Here is a 21,481-nt window from a genome sequence, read left to right as displayed (position 1 = left end):
GAGGGCCTCAAAGTCCTGATATATAGAACATTTTTTGCTTGGAATTGATTTTAATATTCTTCCACAATTCAGATGTTTAGAGAACTGGGCTTTCTTTATTCTGCTCAACAAAGTGAGATGTGTTTTACCCTTTCAACATCAAACACCCAAATTTACCCAAATTATCTTCAATAAATCTGTCTAGAATTCCCCCCGCTAGGTTGTCTTTTGCTGCAGGGATGTCCTGACAGCCAATCACTAGGGGGTGAGAAAGAGCTGAGGACACTTCCAGAAGGCCTTTAAAACAAAAACAAAAAATCTTGCTTCTACAACGAGCCAACTCTCCACCACAGACAAGAACCATAACCCATTCCCAAACCTATTTATTGCAGTGTGCAGTCCTGCCATTGGTTTCAATTGTCTTCTTACCGTTTGTTGGTGGTATGTATGGCCTACAAATGGTACAGTCAAAACCCATATCAGCTATGTTTTCCACTTCCTCCTCTGTGTTTAAGTTCTGACAGATTGCATGCATCCATCTAGAAATTAAGTGGGGGAAAAAATACAATTTAAAGGAAATATGTGGTGTTTTAGGAGACCCAAGTATCAGTATATGGTCCAAGTAAATGTGAAATACTTGTTAAGTTAAATCCTTTTAGGGAGAAACAAGGAATCAGGTTCTCCATATAGAGCAATCCTCTATGGTGGTGTGTGTTAAAATACTGGATATACAGTATCACATTACCTATTTCCCTTCGTAGGAAGGAAAACTGTAAAATAACGTCCCCGAAGCAAATATGTCTTAGTATTATAATTTCTCCCTGTATTTGCAGTCATCTTAACTACTCAGTTGACACAAGGTAATCTAGATGTAGCCTCACAACGACAGTCGTGTGAGGTAATTTTATTTTCTTTTTACAGAGGTGGAAAATGAGGCACAAAATAATTAAGTTGCCCAGAGTCATACAGTTATTAAGTCTATGGTACAACTAGTTACGAACCAATATGAGACTTCTGAGATTCAATCCAGTGTTCTTTACCACAAGACCATTCCCTTCATCTTTATGCTTTTACATTACGAGAAAAAAATTAAAATAAGCCTTAACCAGGAGAAAAAATGTCAAACAGTAGAAATCCTTACCGATCACATTGTCTACACTGAATTATAAGCTCTTCATCCCTGTAAGTGCGATAGCAGATGGGGCAGGTAGACAAACTTGCACAGGGAGCACACTGTGTGTAATTATTTTGCCATTCGCATCTTAAACCCGGTGAAGTTGCTCCACAGTGTCTGCACCAAACACACCTGCAGAACAGACAAAATGATCTATTACTTTTAGTCCTAAACACAACCGTTTTGTGGCTTTAAAACCCTCCTAACTCAGAGCTGCATGAATAATTTAAGTTTTACATCACTAAGCAATGGGGAGGAGGTAACGACACAATAACATCTTATTTCAGGTCAAAATATTTTACTTGGTTGAAAATTTATTATTTAGATTTTGAACATTACCAGTACTTTTGATACTTTTTAAAGCAGTTCCTATATAAGAAGTCGTTTCAATCTGCAGAACAGGTGGAAGGGTGTTTTTAACAGCTTAACAGGTCAAAAGAGTTCCTGCTTTCAGTTAGTATTCAGTTTGAGATAAAAAGACTTGGCCATGCGAGAGGTCTATTTTGTTTGTACTTCACCCAAGTAACACGAATGGTTTTCAAAGGGTTTTTATCTTGAAAGCAATTCGGTGAAGTGCCCATTAATTTTTCCAACTGTTTCAATGAACTTAGATTAGGATTTTTTGTCTCAAAGTTTCAAAAGAAAAATATTGTCCACCTCTACTTACCTGGGTTTTGGCACTAAGCAACTGTATTAAGAGGAGGTGACTGTTTCCATATTAAACCGCAAACTGAATGAAACAATCCACAACTATTTTGTTTGCTTTGTTTAATACACCTAACTTCAATAAAACTAAAACTTTATTACAGTGAAATTGGCATTACAAATAAGAAAAAAGAACAAAAAAGGCCAGTATTCCTGACACCCAAGCCAAACACACCATTTGCACTTCCAGCCTCCTTTTGGAACGGTCTGCAGGGGCGGATCTAAGCAGTAAGTGTGGTAGCTGATGTCGCAGTCATCACAGAGCAGCAGCCTTCCTGGATCTGTAGCTTTCCCACAGGCTTCACACACCGTACACTCCAAACACCTCCAGCCTTTACTAAGCACCACTTTAGTAATCTGCAAATGCCAAGGTGAAAATTATTTGAACATTGCTCTCTGAAGTGTGGTCACTGTAAAAATGAAGGCCTGTCTAGTGCAGCACGAAATGCTCTTCTCTACATCCCAAGTAGCCATTTATCAAACTTGGTGAAAATTCACTAAATGGGAATGGATCAAAGAGACAGAACTCTATGTTGGTGCTGATACTGTTCTGGAATACAATTTCAGGTAAACTAGTATGTCAGAGAATACATACTGATAATGGTCTACATGTAGGATAGTTTATTCCTTATAGGAGTGGCTGGGTCCCACAAGGAAGAAAGAGAACATACTGCTGTTTTTTTCAGGTATGTAGTAAAGCCAGTATTCACATCACCAAGAATCCTGTATCTTTCCTAAATTATTTGTGATAGCCAGTGCTAGGGTTTCAATCATCCAAAGCTAATAATTTATTGTTTATTAAATAACGAGTGGTATATAAATGCAAACCGAAGTATAATTGTACGAAGAATGCATATAATGTTTTGTAAAGTAAATTTAAAATAAAACATTTAAAATACTCTGAAACGTTTCAAGAAGTCACTTCTACACAGATGCACTTATATAATAGTGTTTAGTTTATATATTGCAGTAAGCAGCTTATTATGCCTTTCCTAAATCAACTCATACCATTCGTATTTAATTTTCACAAATTCTCCTAGATCAATGAAAGTAAAATATATTAATTATCCACTCCAACTGCTGTCAATTCTGACAGCCAACAGACAAACTGAATCGACTAAACCTTATGCCTGTAGTAAATGAAGATGCATTATAATTTTTTGTTTTTAATTTTGCTTGTATTTAGGTTTTAAGCTTATATCTCCAACTGTTATTTTAACCAACTGCTGGATAATCAGTGCTATTTATGGTTGTGAAATTACAGAAAGGTTAATTTCTCTTGAGGCGATGCATACTATAAAATGACATTTAATTAAAGTCTTTCACAAGTCGCGTACAAATAATGGTCACATTAGCTGAAGAATATCTAACAAGTTAATGACTCCCCTAATTACCACAAAACCAAAGGCAGCATAGTGCTATTAAGGCACAATATGAAAGCAGTGTAATCAAGCCATCTCTTACGTACAAAGCACTCACCTTAATACTGACACAGTATGGATGGTAACACTGACCGCATTGAGAGCAGGCGAGCAACCTGCCCTCAGCACCTTGGCCAAAACTCCCACAAACTACGCACATATCCTGAAATTACAGAAACGTGCAGATTTTCAACACATGCCAGACAGTAAATTCTGAAAACATGTAACTGTAAAATCCAGCTAGTTTGCTCTATGATGCAACTCTTAGCAATGACATTCATTTACGTTTTTAAATTAAAAGCAAGGAAACAAACAAAATGAAAGCCTGAGTAACTATTAGCCTAACCTGATGGAGAGTGAACTTGTCACTGCTAGAGAAGAGGACAACTGTATTATGCATTGAGTTTTCTTCCTCATCTTTGTTAGATGAGATATCCATAGTTGTGACCTATACCAAAAAAAAACCACAACATAGTTAGCAAACACATCATATTTTCTAAGCCACGAAAGAAGACAAAATCTATCCTTTAAATATGTTAGTTTTTTAATACTACTGGAGAATGCAAGCTTAAGAGGATACACCAGAAGTCTGTGCATTTGTTTCTTCACATGGTACAAACTTCCACACAAAGCTATCTTAATGAGAAATTGTTGTACTAATTAACAATGCTTTCCACACGAATACAAGTATCACCACCCTCAGTTTTACAGACACGTTCTCTTCCTCTCTTTTGTTCACCTTTACCTGTTACCCCATGTACTTTAAAATGGAAATTGAAGGAAAGAGGCAGTCTAAGAAAAAAATCACTAAGCAGAATTTGTCGTATTGTGACCAAGCCTGCCCTTTTTCCTGTCTTTAAACACTGAAGTTCTTCTTACTGAAAAGTTAATTGCAGTGACATGCTTTCAGTATGAACTCAGAAAGCATTCACAGAAATGTAACTTGTCCCGTATTGCCTAAAATGTGGTTTAGCTAAGGTTCCAGCTGTGTTAGAGAAATGACCAAGAGTTCAGAAGTTGCAAGAGTCAGGATGCACTCCACAAGGTCTTTATTAGGCTTGTATGGATTTGCCCATAAAAATTTGCACTGAACAGAGAACTTGAATCTGTTGTTTTGTTCTCAGTCTGTAAGTCCTTACTATAGCCTATCAATCTCTTGATTAAGGGCATCATTACTCTCAAAGAAGACAGGAAGACCTACTGATTTTGGGAGAGTCATGATAAAAAGATCAGTGAATGCTTTAACTGTGTTCGGACTTTCATGTAAATCCTGCTTTCCACAGTTTCCCACCCGTGAATTTCCATTAACAGGCCTAGGCATTTACTCTCTGAAGCAGCAGTGGCCATGAAAGCTTGGAAGAGAAGAGCACACATTTCTATGAAAAAAATAAAATAATGCATGCTAGAGAAGCGTAACTTTGTTTTACCAGCTGTTCTTGCTTTATAAATGTGGATTATTTTAAATACAGCTTAAGTCTTATTTAGCTAGTTTTGTTTAAGTAATACTTTAAATGCTTTACAAATCCAAACATCACTAGAGACAAATGTAAATACTGTTATAACAGCTACAGGAACCCTTCGGATAGACTTGCTGAAAATCAGCATTTACTGAGAAACAGCTAAAAAGGGAGTATGAGTATACTGTTACCGTGCCTTAATTACTGTATTGCTGAGAGCTCTGCAGCTGGAACTAATTAACCAAAAAACACCCGAACCACCTCTTGAGATGTTCAGGGAGAGCTTTTCCCTCACATGTGTTTCCACAGGTTGCACGAAGTTCTCAGAGCTGCCTCCACAAATGCAAGAGCAGAATGTGAAGGACAGGATCACTGAAGTTTTGATGTGTGCCTAACACCAGCCGTGAGCCAACTGGGCTTAACCTGTCTCCTCCTGCTACCCCATTCCCAAGGTGTGTGAAGAAGCTTTCAGGTTCATTTAGTTGTCCACTGGTCATGATCCCGTAAGACTGAGTTTGTGCAAAAGGGCTGAAAATATTCCTATTTCAACCCCTTATCTGGCAAAAGGCAGGTATTTGTGTTTTATCTTCGCATTGCTACCTTCACCCACATTATTACAAGACAGCTGCATCATAGAAATCTGAAGCAGAAAAGTTGCCATTTACTTTATATGTCATAGGAGCAAATTTCTACAGGGAACTGTGGACAGTGATGGCCATTTTGTATTTATACCACTTAACCTCACTGAATATTCTCTGTTCAGTTACAATTTTTAAGATTTTGTTCTAGAAAATGTGGCTTCTTTTGAAGTACAAAGATCAAAATAATCATGTGAATGCCTGAATGTTGTATAAGCTCAAGCAGACAGTATGTAAGAACACAAAAAAGCAGTTCTAAAGAGTCAGAGGAATTACTTAACGAAGACATAAAAATGAGCAAGTCCATTTCTCAACATGAAGAGGAAGCCTGTCAAAATCTACAGGGCTGCTTGACAATCAAACTGTAACAAGAATGTTCAAAGATGGCAAATCCACAGCAGAAAAAAAAATATTATTTTTTTGCAATCCACATTTCCCACAATTTTTATACCAAAATCTCTCCTCTTCCAAGGAGCAGAACTGGATTGCAGATCACAAAGATTTTAAAAGGACTCCAAGTATGAAATAGCTTAACTATCAACTGCAGTGAGCAACCACTTGCTGCAAATCACTCAGTGCTATAGGAATGGGAGATGACAAATGTAACTGGCGTTTTCTCAAAATTCTTGGGGGGGGGGAAGCCAGGTACCATCAAACAGGACATCTAACATCTGATCGTAACAGAGAACTTGCAGCCACATCGATATATATATATATATATATAACATTTTGTTAAAGAGTCAAGGAAGCCTTAGGTATGTTAAATCATGATCTATTGGGTTTCTCTCAAGGCGTCAGCAAGCCCAGAGACAGGGAAATGTGACTGATGTAATTTACTTCACTGCCAAATTGTTTTGGCAAAGTCACTCACCAGAGCTCTTTTTTTTTAAAAAAAAAAAAAAAAGGCAGCTAAACTTTTTTTTTTTAGAGGAAACAAATTAGAGTAAGTGCACTAGAAGCCTGATAGGGATGGCTGCCAACAGGCCCTGGTGTTCGACACACACAGTCTGGAAGATTGATCAAGGAGCAAGGTGACAAAGCTTGCCAACAATATTAAGATATTCAAGGTAATAAAAAATGAAAGACAATTGTGAAGAGCTACATAAGAACTTAATAAAGCTGAGTTCTGGTTTATAAAATGTCAGACCAAAGTCAACATGGATAAAGTTTAAAAAAGGAAGACAACAAATAACAAGGAAGGTCAAAAGTCTGCAGTAGCTTCCATACAACAGAAAATACTGGGATTCGCCAAGCTACCAAAAAATGAGTGTAAGGCAAAGGAGGAGGAATGACAGAAATTTATAAAACCTGAGTGGCAGGAGGTTAATAAAAAAAACAAAAACCAAACAGCTCTCAATGGTCTCTCCTCTAAGGACACTCAGGAGGAGAAACAAATTGAAAGAGGTATTCTTGTATCCAACAGGCTCACGAGCTGTAGAACCAAAAAAGGTTAGTTAACCATCAAAAGTTATTAGAAGCACACAGGCAAATTTATGAACGAGAACTTCAACAGAGGGTGTCCAAGACAAAGACACCACCTCCTGTTCAGCTAGTTCCTGAGCCACAAACCGTTGAAGTATCTCGTTCTCTACGGCTCTTCTGTTCCTGTTCTCTTCCCTCAGCCATCAGGTTTGGTCCCCTGGGTAGCCCCACCTCTGGGCTGATCTGCTAAAACTGCTGTTAGTTGTATGCACATGTTTTGTTCTCCCCTTTTCTGTTGCTCCAATGAATACTGCATTTACTTGGCACGTTTTCCACTTGAGGAAGTGCAAGGAGTACGCCAAGTTTCCCAGCAGTTGTCCCTTTAAGTGGCAAGAGCAGCATAAAATTGCCTCAGGTCCGCTTTGCTTCAGTTCTCTAGTTCATAATCACACGTAATAACAACCAGGTTTTATGGAATACCTCTACTTTTTAGTGTTATTTGGTTAACACAACATTTTAATGACGAATTACAGCTGGATTAGGTTATGTTACATTAACAGACTACAATATGAGTTAAAAATAAATGTTCTTACCCCTGGAATGACTACAGTCCCAACTCCATTTTTCAGTTTCGATCTACCTCTGCCACCTCGTCCCGAAAGACCTGCACCACGAGGCCTCCGCTTCCCCGGGAATCCTGATCCACGGCCCTATTCAATATAAGATAACGATTTAAATGCAATCTGAAATCCTTTTGTTATAAGGGATTCAAACTTGTTCAATGTATCTAGGGAAAAATACAAGTAAAAAAACCAAAACCTATGGTTTCAAGCATACAAGGGCACACTAGACCACAGTCACCCAGTTACTGCATAAGTCATTGCGAATTACCTCGAACTCCTATAACTACTTATATGAATTAATATGATCACCTTTATCATCAGTGAGAATACAGCCAAACCCAGAAATATTTATTTTCTGTTTGGGATTAACTGGAAATATGGCAAGAAATATGGCATATGGCATCTTTTCCACATTGCAAAGTACCCAAAGTAAATACCCTCTATTGTATGATTCACTTTTTTTTAAACAGCCATCTCAATCAGATGAGTTCTGCTTGTGGTCTGGACCCTTGATTAATTGCAATCATAGATACTTTTCTTATGCTAATAATGATCAAGCAAACACTGCAGTTTGTTAGGGCTCAATCCTGTTCCCAAAGTGAAGTAGGAGCTGGCTCCATTGAACTCTCTTAATTCAGCAGATACAGAGAGAGCTTTTTATATTAATTATATCAATCATACTCAGATCAATACGCCCCATAACAGTATACTTCTCTTAGAAAATACACACTTATTTGAGACACCACCTTTTCCCTCTTCCCTTATTTTATATGCAGAGACATACAGCTGTGGTGCTTCTGTGCTCTTGGAGCATTCACAAAGTACGTTCAATTACAACTTACTGCAGAAAAGCAAATATATATATATATATTTAATAATAATAATAGTTACCTGATATTGCTCCTGTGACTCAGTTTAATTTTTTTTTTAATTATTATTTCAAAATGAACTGAATACAAACTGTAAGAGGAACTCCCTCCTCGCTTCCAGAGAGAAAATGAACACCCTGACAATGTCCCTGAGTTCTGGCCATATGATGCACCTTCACAGAGCTTGTATTTCAGAGCTCTGCTCTCTGTAAATGCTGATAATTATAGTATACATCCAAGAGAGCACCTCTACTGCTACCAAATAAGCAAGATTATTAATTGATTTCAAGTATGTGAATAATCTCTGCTCCTAAAATAGCCCAAATCCATCCACAGAGTATCCAGAATGTGCATGTACCTAAAAATTTGCTGAAGACTACTTTTAATGCCAAGACAAAGCATTTACTCAATGAAATGATGTTGATTGAGCAACAAAGCTCCTTGGGACAGTGTCACCAAAATACACGAACAGTTTCTGCTGACAGAGTTGGGAGCTCTGTGGATGGAAAGCAACATTATGGGCTCAGTGCTACCAACAGGATTTTTCAAATATGCCATCTCTCGATTTAAAGACGATATACAAGCTTATGGTCAAAAATCAAGGGGGAATTCAGGTATCTCAATGTTAATTTTTAATCAACATCCATCTGTTTCAACTGATTTACTCTTATAAAATGAGGCGATGTAATGCAACACTACTTTAGGAAGCGAGAGGAAGGACACCACTGATGGCTCAAGAATTTATATGTAGTACAGGTGAAGGGATAATGTTGTCCTTACATATATATGGAGTTAATACATATGCACAGACAGGACATACAAGCATCAATTCTTATTAAAATGGATACTCTTCGGACATGTTTCTTATGCCGTATCGTTCAGATTACATATCAGTAGTGTTATTTTCACGGAGCTAGTAGGAATAAGCACGTACGTGTACCAATGTTAATGCTGAACAGTAAGCTGGAAATTAATGCTTGAAGCAGCAAAAGCTAAGCTAATGTCAAATTAAAATAAAAATAGCATGAGTGTTAAAGTGAGATGGAAATAACTTATTTGGAACCTACAGCTATTTGTTAGTGTTTCATCATTTAAATTTTTGGTCATTAAAAAAACTAAATTCCATTTAGTTTCTGCAGGTATTTTAAATGGTAACCAGCACTGTGCATGCAGGCTTTGGTCCATCCAAATAGGCAGGAACGGTGTTCTTTATTCCCCCATAAGCTAAAAACGCTGTCACTTTGAATCCACTCTCTGCAAGGCTTCTCCACAGCAACCAATTCAAGCCCCACCTCAGAGCTCTGCTCCTTTCAGCGCCTGCCTTACCTTCCTGCCAGTCTTAAGGACATTTTCTTTCTCACCTAACTTACTTTGACAGCTATGTAAAGCCAACCACAAAAAATAAAGTAGTAAGCACACACAAAAACGGCATTACAAACTAGTCTTTGCCATGTGAAATCAGGGCAATGCCATCTTATCGTACACTCTGGAAAGCAGATTTTTTTTTCTTTACCCTAAAAGCTCCAGAGTTTTAATGATTTTTAAATGTCTTAAGCAGTACTAGAACGGAAGATTAATTCAATTGTGATATACAGAATGTCATCAGCAGTCTCTGCAGCAGAAAGATAGCAATGGATACATGAAAATAAATTCAAATTATTTACCACTTTGATGCTCCAAATGGCACTGCCAGGAAGCTGTCTGGATTTAAAAATGTCCCGACCTTCTGAAATGTCTGGGGACCAGGAAGGTGGGCTGACTGTATTATTGGTACTCCAAGCCCCCTAGGACACGGTGGGTGAGAAAATAGATGTATAAAACTTGGCAACATAAAAAAAAAAAAAAAAAGAAAAGAAAAAAGCAAGCAACAAAAAAATCTGAAAAGCAAAGCACATGCAGGCATAGGCATTTCTGTGTTAACGAGTAAATTAGTTCACACTGAGTGAGAGGGAGGCGGGAGATTTTTAGGCTGTCATTGAAACTTACACTGGAACAAATATAGCAAACTTCAAAGCGCTGGTTAAGTACAACAACATGAGTTTTATAAACAAAACATTAATACAAATATAAAGCAATCCATCATAACAACAACAACAAGTTACATCCCCAAATTGTATGGCATCAAACTGAGGAGGCAGTGCTTTAAGGGTCCCCTTTTGCACTTCAAATCCCATTTTCAGAGAACAGATGTCCTGAGCCAACTTTTGAGCCTGAACAACTGAGAAGTTGCGATGACTAGTCTGAGAGGCGCATGAGAAACAAGGAATATAAACAAGCCATAGAAGAAAAATAATAAAAAAGTAACCACAGTAATTAAAACATCTCTCTCCTGCATGTTTGTCACAAATAAACCATTCCTAAATCCCACTACTGAGGTTGTATCACCCTGATGTTTTCATGTTACAGTGTTATCAAGCAATAATGTTGTTATAAACATGTAATAATACACATCTATACAGTGTACCTACAAACTCTTTTCAAGCTTCTGATGATATTATTATCCCTACGGATGTAGTTCCCACCATGGTGACATATCCTGGACCTCTTCACAAGAAATACGGCCAAGAAGAAAGTGCTAAGATGTACACAAGAAGATACTACAATTCCTCATACAAATTAAAACCTAACCCTAATTAAATTGAACCCTAAATAAAGGCTGCAGGAGTGAGCCATCACTGGCAATAAATACCTCCATTCCAAACTTGCAACTGAGTGTAATGGAAGGATAATACATTTTCCTAATTTTATGTTTGTGAGAAGAAGAAACAAATAATACTAAGATGAGAAGTAAAGCAGATGAGAATCTGTACAGGTTTACCAGCTCACGAATGCCATTCAGCAGTAGGACAGCGTGCATGATATGGAAAAACCTCATAACCACTCGTAGTCCCACGAGTATCCACGCATGCCGACTGCTCACGTGTTCAAGCACACACACTTTTATACCTCCTGTGAGCTTCTCGCACAGCTCGGGGCTCCAACTGGCACAACAGATCCGAAAGAAGTATCTGTCAGTGACCTAAAAGCTTAATTTTGTGTAAAAGTTGCATTTTAAAAACGCCAGCCCTGGCCAAGTGGTGCAACCCACAGCACGGGCATGCCGGTATTCAGACTAAATCTACTTTCTAGGGTTTTGGCTGTGTCTGCACGGGAAATACGGCACCTAGGAGAAATAAAAACTTCCCAACTTTGCCCACACAAGGGGGAAATCAGACATGCAGGCTACAAACCACTTCGTGGCTGAAGGACTACCTGCATGTTTCCAGCTACCCATCCTTATCCTGACCAACACCACAGCTCGACCAGCCGTGCCAGCAACTGCTGCCCTGTGCCTGCCTTAACATGAGTAGGCTCCAACAGCTTAAACTGCAAAATTTTGCTGTCCCAGGTGTTTGTAGGCAGGCAGGCAGCATGCAGACAACTCTGCAGATCAAAGGGCTCAGTATCCTCTACCAGGGGACCAGAGGTGAGCAACTGGAGGCAGAAACCTTTCACGCCCAAGCGTGCTCAGTGCAATGCCGTAATGCTCCTGGCACAGCTGCACCAAGTTGGAAACAGGGATGAAGAGAGAAAAAAAGCTTCCTCACAAAGAGACCTGAGACACCCATCCTACCACAGCCTTGGTGCAGCTCCTCTGCTCAATCCCTGCCTGTTCAGCTGTGCCAAACCCTCCGGGCACCTTTCGGGTGCTTGCAGAAGGCAACTTAGGGCACAGCAAGGTCGGTGGCAAGCTGGTGGCACCCTACGCCTGCTGCTGCTGGCTACAGGAACCTTGAGGTGAGTACAGGAGGGGTTTACGCTGCAGATGTCCAAGGTTAGGTGAGCGAATCGAATCCCACTCCTCCAGTCTGTAGCAGCTTCCACCAGACAGATACTGTAGGAGTGAAGTCTGCTTCTGTTCTGCCAGGAGTCCTGTCGCTTGTTCATCAGCTCTCCTTCTGTCAAAATCTCGTGGGTTTAACTCTAACTATGAAATTTAACTATGAAATTTACCTTTGCTATGTTAGCCTTGCTTTTAAAATCAAGGAATTTTTGATTCTAGTAAGATAAAGTTAGAAATTTATGGAAAGTAAGTTACAATTCCCTTATTCCTAAAATAGATTGCATAGCAATTGCTCTTGTAATATGGGAACTCAAAGAAAACCTGCACAGCAAGCAGTACAAAAAAGCCTGTTCATCACCAAGTCTTTCCGTCAGCTCACAAGAGAGGGGATATGCTAGCAAAGGGTCAAAATCCGTGAACTCAGACATGCTGAAAACACTTAACTAAAACTACCTGCTCCCACTCGGGATGTACAGCATTATTTTCCCTTCTAAGAAGATACACTCCTCTAATGATTAGGTAGAGTGAAAAGATTAAGAAGCAAATGGAATATTCAGTCTGAACAGGAAATAATTCAGTCTTTCAAAACACAGCGAATTGTGTATGATGCACGAACCGCATTGTTCGGACGTAAATTGGAAATTTAATCCAAGTTTTGTGTATCAGGAACATTTGAATTCTTGGTCAGATAAACTTAATTAAAACCACGCACTTCCACAATACTTGGAACAAATGAATTACATCAAAGAGATGCATTAATTATATTTTGGCTTTTAATTAATGCCTATTGCCACTCAGCACTGAAGGAAGTTCTATTCAGGGCAATAATGAGGTACTTTGACAGAAAAGGGAACTTCTCATTCTCCATCGTGTTTCTGAGTCCTAAACACTGACCAACAACACAGCTGCGAGTAAGTTAGGACAAAAGCAAACACGATGTCATCAAGGGGCAGGAGATCCTACTCAATTACCGCTGGCTCTGTTTCATCTACTCCTATAGTACCAGACTAAGGAGTACCACCTAAGCGATAGTGGAAAAGCCACTATTTGTAAGAAAGAACACGAATCGTGACATTCTGCATTTTTCCATTGGTACAAAATCCCTTAAAACACCTAGAAATATGCAGTGAGACATCTAATAGGCATCACCAATACCTTCACAATGAGCACAAATCCCTTTCTTCTATCTAATGAGCACTTTCCATGGAATGCCTTCTAAAACAATACTTAGAGTAAACCAAAACCAGTAAAAGCTTAGTATTCAATATAACTTCATAGATAATTCTCAAGTCTACCTACCAGTCTCACAATGCTGCACTGCCTCATATAATGCTTCCCATACACAGTTCAGTTGCAAAAATAACTGATGATTCCAAATTTCTCCCATTCAGATACACAGAATATAGCCACTGCCGCTAAAAATATATGCTTGCAGAAAGAAATACTCGTTTTTCTTATAAGATTTATCTCAAACTTGTTAAATATCAGATTAGTCATCAACAAATTTCTGTGGTAATCACTTTTGAGACCGCTCCTTCATGAATAAAACAATGAAAAAGATCAAAGCAGAAATCCTGCCCCCTCGCATCAATCTGAAAATTACCTGTGGGTATGAGTGGACAATCTGTATGGTTAGTCCGTGGACAGGATGCTGTACAGATCCAGCTCTGGGGTCAGCCCTGGATCAACTCTGCTGTGTGGGCAGCTCATAGCAAGCATCTCTGATCTACGAACTGCATTCAGAGTGTATCTAAAAGGCAATTTGGTTCCCTTATGGAATAGGATAAGAACAGACTAAAAATGGGACTAAAAACCACGGTAAGCCAATGAGTGAGATGCCAAGCTAGGTGGACAGAGTCCTCTTGCTGGGCTGGATGCAGGGATTGAGGGCTTACCCGTAGCTGAAGGCATGAGTGACAGGCTGACCTAACAAAAATCAGCAGCTGATGTGTGTGGGACTGAAGGTTCCTAGCCTAGTACAGGGAAAAAACACATTCTCCAAGTGGCAGAAACTTGTACCACCAAAAGTAACTTTTAGCAGTACAGCTGTACCTACCTATGCCTTTCTGCACAGCTCCCCTTTTTGTTCTGGAGTCTTTGCTTTTACTTCTAACCAAAATAGGTTTGGCTGTAGGAACATTAAAGGGGAGAGGTACGGGGAGGGAACAGGTACTGACAACAAGAGTGGAGCCCTGGAAGGGGGTCATGAGGTCTTTTAAGCAGAATTTTGTGTTGACTGTTCGTGGGATGGGATTTAGTCTATTCAAAATACTAGCAGGATATAATAGGATGTAATGGTATCTCAGACAAAAGCCTACTACAAATGTAAACTACTAAGATCCAATACCAGAAAACACCTCAGATTTTACATTGCTTTGCATTCAACATTGTAACTGAACACCTAGCCAAATATATTTGATTGATAATTTTATCAATAGATTTTGAAGAGAGAAACAATCATTCATCCTAATGCACACACAACAAAATAAATTAAATGGAATTAAAACAAATCCGGATCAGAAACTGCTCATTTATATGGATCCCCATGCCTCTGGTGAAGGCCAAACTGATGTGTCTTACCAAGCTGAGGAAAAATAGGGTCCAGAGATATTTTTCCCGTTCTTCTCCATATGAAGCCCCATAAATCCACTGCAATGCATTTCTTCCTCTACTTAAAAAAGGAACAGGGCATTCCAAGAGGCTACACATTAAGATGTAAACCTTCTAGGAGAAGTGGATAACATTGCCATCTGTGGAAGCTGGCTCATGTTGGCATATTCACGGAGTGATCAGACACTTAATGAAGCATCTATTTTAAACCTGTGCAGTGCTGGATAAGCGACCAGTGCTGCAGTGACAGCTCCATTGTGCAACAGGAGAAAGCAGCTCTGCATCCAACGTCAGCTTCACCAAGGATGGGAGCCACACCTGACTTACTCAACACAAAGAACCCAACCCCTATTTCGTGTGATTTTTCTCCCTGATTTCACTGGCCTCAAAGATGTGTTGCTAAGCTCTTATCTAGCTGCATTTCTTAACCTAGGTCCTGACAAAAACCAACACAACAGCATCAGACAGTGAAGAGTCTGAAAAAGATTCAAGACCAAATCCCTCCCAGTTAGTTATGCTGAATTTAGCCTGCTAGTAGAAGGTTAAGCAAACAGCAATTTTTCACAAATCAGGTCTTCATTTTCTTTCTGTCCTTATTCAAGACAATTTTTCACTGATTTCCACAAGGTGCTCATCTATGCTAGAGCCAAATACTCGACAAGAAGAAAGCAAGCATACCGGGGCTTAAAACCAAACACGCACGTGCTTTTCTTACCAGAAAATCACTATTCACCAAAGTTCCAGCTTAATAGGTGTTCAAAGCACAGGTCAAAGACTACCAACATCAAAAGAAACCTTCACAGCCCCCGACAGGCGCTTTGCAGACAGATCAGTGACTGCACAAGTAATGCGTCCAGTTCTACAATAGGTACTGCAAAGATGCCGAGTACCTTGCTCCTTTAAAGTATAATCTGCACACTGATGAGCAGATGATATTACATCAGCACTGCTGGGATTTTGGTTGTTACTCCTCCGTTCCATCTAAACTGTAGTTCAACTCAATTTTATTTGCATTATTCTCAGCACATACTGAGATGTTCATGTCTACAGCTATATTGTACCTATAATATACAACCTGCTACCACTTTTACAGCTTTTCCCCCACTTTTTTTTTAAGGAGGTATTTATTCTGCTACAGGCATTTACAGCCTGGGAGCAGCCTTCATGGTGTCCTAACCAGGCTCTCTGCCAATTAGCTGATTTTGTTAGCAGCATGATGATGCTGGTCCCTGTTGAGAGCAGGGGCAAACTGCGCAGGAAAATAAATAAAACTTCTGCTGGAACACAGAATAAGACAAAGAGAATTCCCCAGCAGAACACCTGATCCTGATTACATTTTAGGCTGCCTAAGAACTCCACCAACCCTTTAAAAAAATGCACGATAAACTAAGGTGAATTGTTAACCGAGGAAATCAGTATTAGGAAATCAGTATTAGGAAAATGTTTTTGTTTTATTTTTTTTTAAAGTGATTGTGTTTGTTTGCTTTAAGACAATAGCACAGCAGAAGTAATCAATCACTTTCCTCCTGGTAGTTCAATGTCTATTTCGATAAGCTCCACCTTGCTTGCATGTGAGAGCACAAAAACCAACAAACCAGAGATACTCTAAAACCTTCCAAATTGTATTTCTTAAGTTTGTTGCCTCTGTTACATATTTTCACCTTTTCAGAACATTGTCTGGTAGCTTAACAACCAAAATCTGATTCTATTTTTGAACTCTTAGCTAATGTGAAAATGGAAAGAACCGTGCAAACTTCATAAAAACATTAAATTACTGACACAGAAGTCCCAAAGACTAAAAAATAAAATTGTGAAGAGAACAAAAATGAGACACTAGATCATCACACTGACATGCTTTCTGATAACCCATTTCTCCCCCAACTAGGAGACTAGGATAGAGAGCGGGATGTCGCAGGAGGCTAGAGACTTAAGCATTCTTTTCAATTAACAAATTAAATCCTAGACGAACCACAACAATTCATACCAGGCAGCTCTTGCATGGTATTTGCTCATGGAACAAAACATTAATTATTTGCAACAGCATTAAAAATGTTGATTAAGAAAAAGATCTGGAAGCACGATGGGAATGGAGTTGTTGCAGATTTTTCTATGGAGTCAGATTAACAAAGGTTAAAACACTTAGAAACTATTAGCCATAATAGATGAATATGTAAAGAGTGAGGAGTTATACGACACAACATTATGTGTATCAGCATTTGTAGCACACGTAATAAAAGTACAGTAAGTCTCATATTTTGTTCTAAACATGATCCAAAAGAAACTGTAATTCTAACTGCAGAATCTTCATGAAGTCTCCGACCTTTCTTGAATTTCTTGAATAATTTCTTGAATAAGTTGGCTACACACTCGCTTGGGAGAATAAATGCATACTGTATTCTAAAAAATAACTGAATTTCATGTATTGTATTGAAATTTTAACAAATATGTGCTTCGTAAACATACAGTGAGATATTGTACATGCTTACCTGTCTTGATCTGGGTCTTCCGGGAGAAAACTTCCGTTTGGTGATGGCTGGTTTCCCCATGCCAATTTTTGGAGTGACTGATATGTAAGTCGTTGGGAGAGCACTTCCAGCAGTGGAAGGCAACGCTGGAGGCTGGCTGTGCGGTACATCCCGTGCTGAATGCAAGTCTAAGGAAACATCCGGTGAGGAAGACACATTTGTCTTGGTTAGGTTAACTGCTGGGGGAAGTGAGGGGTAAGTCTCAGCTGGTGATTTTATGGGTTTGTCTGCAACCGGTGAACTGTTTGCAACACCTTCATTTGCAGAAGCAGTTTCTACTTCCAGAAGAGCTGGTGTTTCTGACTTTTCAGGGGTTTCTCCTTTTTCTACCTCTTTTTGCACTTTTATTATTTCCAGTTGATGCTCTACATGGATACAAACATCTCCTTTGCTTTCATTCCCTTGTATTTCTGGCGTCACAGTTACGGTCTCAGGTACTGAAGACAGAGACCGAGAGTCAACTGTGGATACTTCTGATGCCTCAACGCTACCTTGAAGCAGCTGTGTCTCTTCCACTTGTTTGTCTAACTCCTGCTGGATTACAGCTTGGCCACCTTCCATCACTTCCATCATTTTCTCGGTCTGACTGTCACCAGTTGCTGGTGTCTTCTGGGGAGACATTTCCATTTCAGCAGAGTTAACTTCATCAGGGACTTCTGTTTCCAGTTCTGTGGTCTTTTCTTCTGGCAATACGCCTGTAACTAAGTACAACAGTATTAAAGGCTCAGTATGAAAATCAACAACTTACACAAGTGTACTGGTCAACAAGTACACCTTATGTGTTTTATAATATACATAATGTACACATTATGTATTTTATTTAACTGAATTTTATACATACTTTAAAATATACTTTAAAAATCTCTTTCCTTTAACCTGTGTTTGTAGTAATCAGTGTTTTTAGCATGTATTCCCACTGTTGAATCCCTTCTTTTCCCACCCTGGGAACAGCAGAGTAAATGACAAGTAGGACGTTTTCAAGAGCAAACTCAAACTTGCCCCTTCACGTGTTGTCTACAAAAAGGCATTCAGGCAAAGTAAGTTTTCATTAAGGTATTGGGGCAACTTCTCAGCTGGTAACAGTGTAGAAAATATATTTCTGAAGGTATGTACTAGGCAAAGCTCCCACTGCTCTATTGCTGGAAATCAGGTTCACAAATGAATAAAAACTACAGTATGCAACAAGGAACATTGCTTTGAAATACAAAGAGCACTCAGTAGAACCTAGATTGATTTTTGGGGAATGTGAAGACGCATTTCTGTGTAGGTAGCTAGAAGTAGTGTCTGCTTTTTCATTTCTGCTCATTGAAGATATATACTAGTATACATTTAGTTTTAAGGAACTGTCTCAACGCTTCCAAGAAATGAAGAGCTAAGAAGAACGGGACTTGTATAAATAAAAAGCATTCCCCTCCTAGCGCTCTTGCAGACTTCAGGAAGTCACGTGAAATAAAAACAGTTGACATGATTTATCAGTTCAGTCATGTCTTAAAAGACTTTGTTCCAAGTATTTGTCCAGCCTTCCCTGTAACCTAATCAAGCACCTTTCATTCACAACTTTCCTTGTCAAGGAGTTGTAGTCTTATGTCTAATCCATGGAAGACCACAACATTTGCTCTGAATTTGGCTTTGAATATCTTCTTTTGATGGACCTTGATTCTCTTACAGTCCACTTATTTACTATTTCACTTGTACTTCTGAGATTCACACTGCTACACAAACTCCTCAACCTCTACAGTGCAGAGCCTAGCATTTTGTTGTGTCTTTTCTGATAAAGTTTTAAATCAAGGCCCCTGTACCTACTGCAAGCTCTGTTGACTCTAAGCCCCTTCTGTTTGTATTCTTTTCTTTGGCTAGTAATTGATGTGTGCTTTCAAGATGCATTTATTCCTAGAACGTAAATGATCAGCTATTGCAGCACACCCTGTACAGATGAGCTGTATTAAACAAATTCTCTTTTATTTGCAAATGGAAAAATGAAGAAGTAAAAACCTTAACCAAACATACACTTGCAGAGTTACAACTCGAAAACACAAGCTGGAAAGCTATAAGGTGTGCCCCAAAACATACCACGGGAAATTCCCACGTACCATTTACTTGCAGCTAAAAACAAAATAGACTTGAAGAGAAAGTGTGAGCAACCTTATTTTAACAGCAACAAATAGTGGGGTTTTTGATTTTTTTAATGTAATCCTCCAATGTATGAAAGCATCTGTTTTTCCACCTTATGGAGAAAGCCATTCCAACCACACAATTAAAATGATTTTCTCTTACACAAATCTTCTGAAGACTATCTTTCCTTTCAATGGAATACTACTTCAACCAAAAAATAAACACTATTTCTTGAAAGTTTAGACAGTGGAACCCAAGCAATTTGTCCCCTACTGCTTTTCCAGGCATTTCTTCTCCTAAATTTACAAAGTACTAAAACCTTACTGAATGGAAAAGGGTTTTGAACGCTGTTGTGGTATTTTCTCAGACTGCAAAACTCTTTCTTACCGTCTGTGACGCATCCAACAGCTGATTCTTGACTGGAGCCATTACCAGTAATGGGTTGTTCCTGAAATGTCGCAACCTCTCCACCACTTTCCATCTCCACTTCATTTGTACAAGCTTAAGGAAAGACAAATAAATTGTCAAAATTGACATTCCGTTTGTTCTATTAGTTCGGCATCACTACTTTCTGTCAAGGTTTGACCTTTTGGTTAAACCGAATGATATTTATCTATATGATGGCAGTTAGGGCACATCAGGTCAACGAGAAAGTTGGGGAGGATATATATATAGTACCCCTTGAAGAAGTCTTTTTCTCATTAACATTAAAGCTGTTTTGTACCTTTCAGATGGTGAAAAAGATCTGAAAGGCAATTAATTATATATATATATGCCTAATTGTGAAAATATAATTGAGACATAGTCACAGACTCCTTTGCATTACCTGAGCAATATAAAAGGTCTTTTTTCAATTTCCACTCTGCTAAATTCAACAGAACTTGTAGCACAAAGGCTTCGTTTTTTTTAGTTAATTTTTTTAAAACAAATGCTACAACGGTTCAATGACACAGATGAGGTTCCATCTACTATCAGCTCTTGAGTACCAATTTTCAACCCGTTTGTTGAACTCCAACAACATTAACAGTCCATTTTGCTGCTTTAGAACCAACACCTTTATCTACAATCTCCTCATACTAGAATATGAAATTGCATGAAAAAGGTGCTACTGAGTCCTTGTTCAGTTGACAGTATTGTTACAGAGCACAGAAACAGGAAGCATGTGTTTTTTTCTCATGTAAAAGATTTTTTCAGTAAAGGAAATTCATTAAAATGCACTAGACAAAGCAGGAGCAAGAAAAACAAAGCATGTAAGTAACTGCTAGCTCAAGAGGAACTGATCCTTCAGGGACATTAACACAAAAATGGTAAATGAATATAGCTTTCTGTTAAGGAAGGCCTCTTTAAAGTTCATAAAGCCTAGAATTATTAGGTGATGCTACTTTTAGCACCTAAAACCTACTTATAGACTCTGTTATCTTTAAAGCGCTGTGTTAGCTTTGAGGAAATGATCATTTAGATTTGTACAGTAAAATCAGATTTGGAGCCAAAGTGCTCTGCTGGGCATAAAACACGGCATGACTGTAGTCATGCAATAGCTCCAGATTGCTCCTAGTAGTTGAGATGACAGCCCTATTCTTCCTTGGGGAGAAAAGTATGCTCGTCAATGTCACTGTACTAGCCAGAAACTGTAAAAGAAGAATTACTTGAAACTTTAGCCTTTCAAAGAAACCTGTAACTTACTCAAAAGGGTTTCCATTAGAAGACTAGGAGTTTAAATATGACTCAGACTTCTTCCTAAATTACCTAAATACTGCGAGTCTAACAGCTTCTACTAATCTTTCAGAACAGGAGTTATCTTCAAAGTCTGAAGTTGCTACTCTAACCTGGTGCACATGTTCACTGACAGAGCTCTTCCACTCATTTGCCTATTGTCTCTGCCCTTTCTCTGAGGTTATCTTTTTCATCGTTTCCTTACCGCTCACCAAAGGTACACGCTCACACGTACATCAAAGCGAATGTCTTGCTTATGCAAAACTTCAGTCTGAACACATAAAAGCTACAGCTCTTTTGTAGTCCAACACTTTCCAGTCAAAAATTACTGGGCTTTCGAAAACAGAAACTTACGCGACTGAGCTATCAATTTCTTTTAACAGAAGATCAGAGCACAGGTATTGCTGTTT

The 21,481-nt window shown here is 38.8% G+C and overlaps 1 protein-coding gene across 14 annotated transcripts in view; it reads right to left on the bottom strand.

Annotated features, from left to right (window-relative positions):
• The window catches only part of KMT2C (lysine methyltransferase 2C), a 195,964-nt gene that overhangs the window by 65,714 nt on the left and 108,769 nt on the right, over positions 1–21,481 (bottom strand). For 10 of the 14 annotated variants that reach the window (XM_072033849.1, XM_072033848.1, XM_072033844.1 and 7 more), the window contains 9 exons: positions 19,746–19,859; positions 17,208–17,947; positions 9,953–10,072; positions 7,390–7,506; positions 3,626–3,727; positions 3,338–3,442; positions 2,034–2,215; positions 1,121–1,285; positions 409–518 (listed from right to left, as the gene is read on the bottom strand). In XM_072033849.1, the coding sequence (XP_071889950.1) occupies positions 409–518; positions 1,121–1,285; positions 2,034–2,215; positions 3,338–3,442; positions 3,626–3,727; positions 7,390–7,506; positions 9,953–10,072; positions 17,208–17,947; positions 19,746–19,859 (1,755 nt within the window). The remainder of the gene's footprint in view (positions 1–408; positions 519–1,120; positions 1,286–2,033; positions 2,216–3,337; positions 3,443–3,625; positions 3,728–7,389; positions 7,507–9,952; positions 10,073–17,207; positions 17,948–19,745; positions 19,860–21,481) is intronic. The other 4 variants (XM_072033852.1, XM_072033853.1, XM_072033857.1 and 1 more) reach the window with 2 other exon arrangements.

The sequence above is a fragment of the Anas platyrhynchos genome, chromosome 2, assembly GCF_047663525.1.
Source record: "Anas platyrhynchos isolate ZD024472 breed Pekin duck chromosome 2, IASCAAS_PekinDuck_T2T, whole genome shotgun sequence".
NCBI classification, from domain to species: domain Eukaryota; kingdom Metazoa; phylum Chordata; class Aves; order Anseriformes; family Anatidae; genus Anas; species Anas platyrhynchos.
Note: the sequence above shows the minus strand (reverse complement) of the source record. Positions and strands in the feature narration are given on the sequence as shown.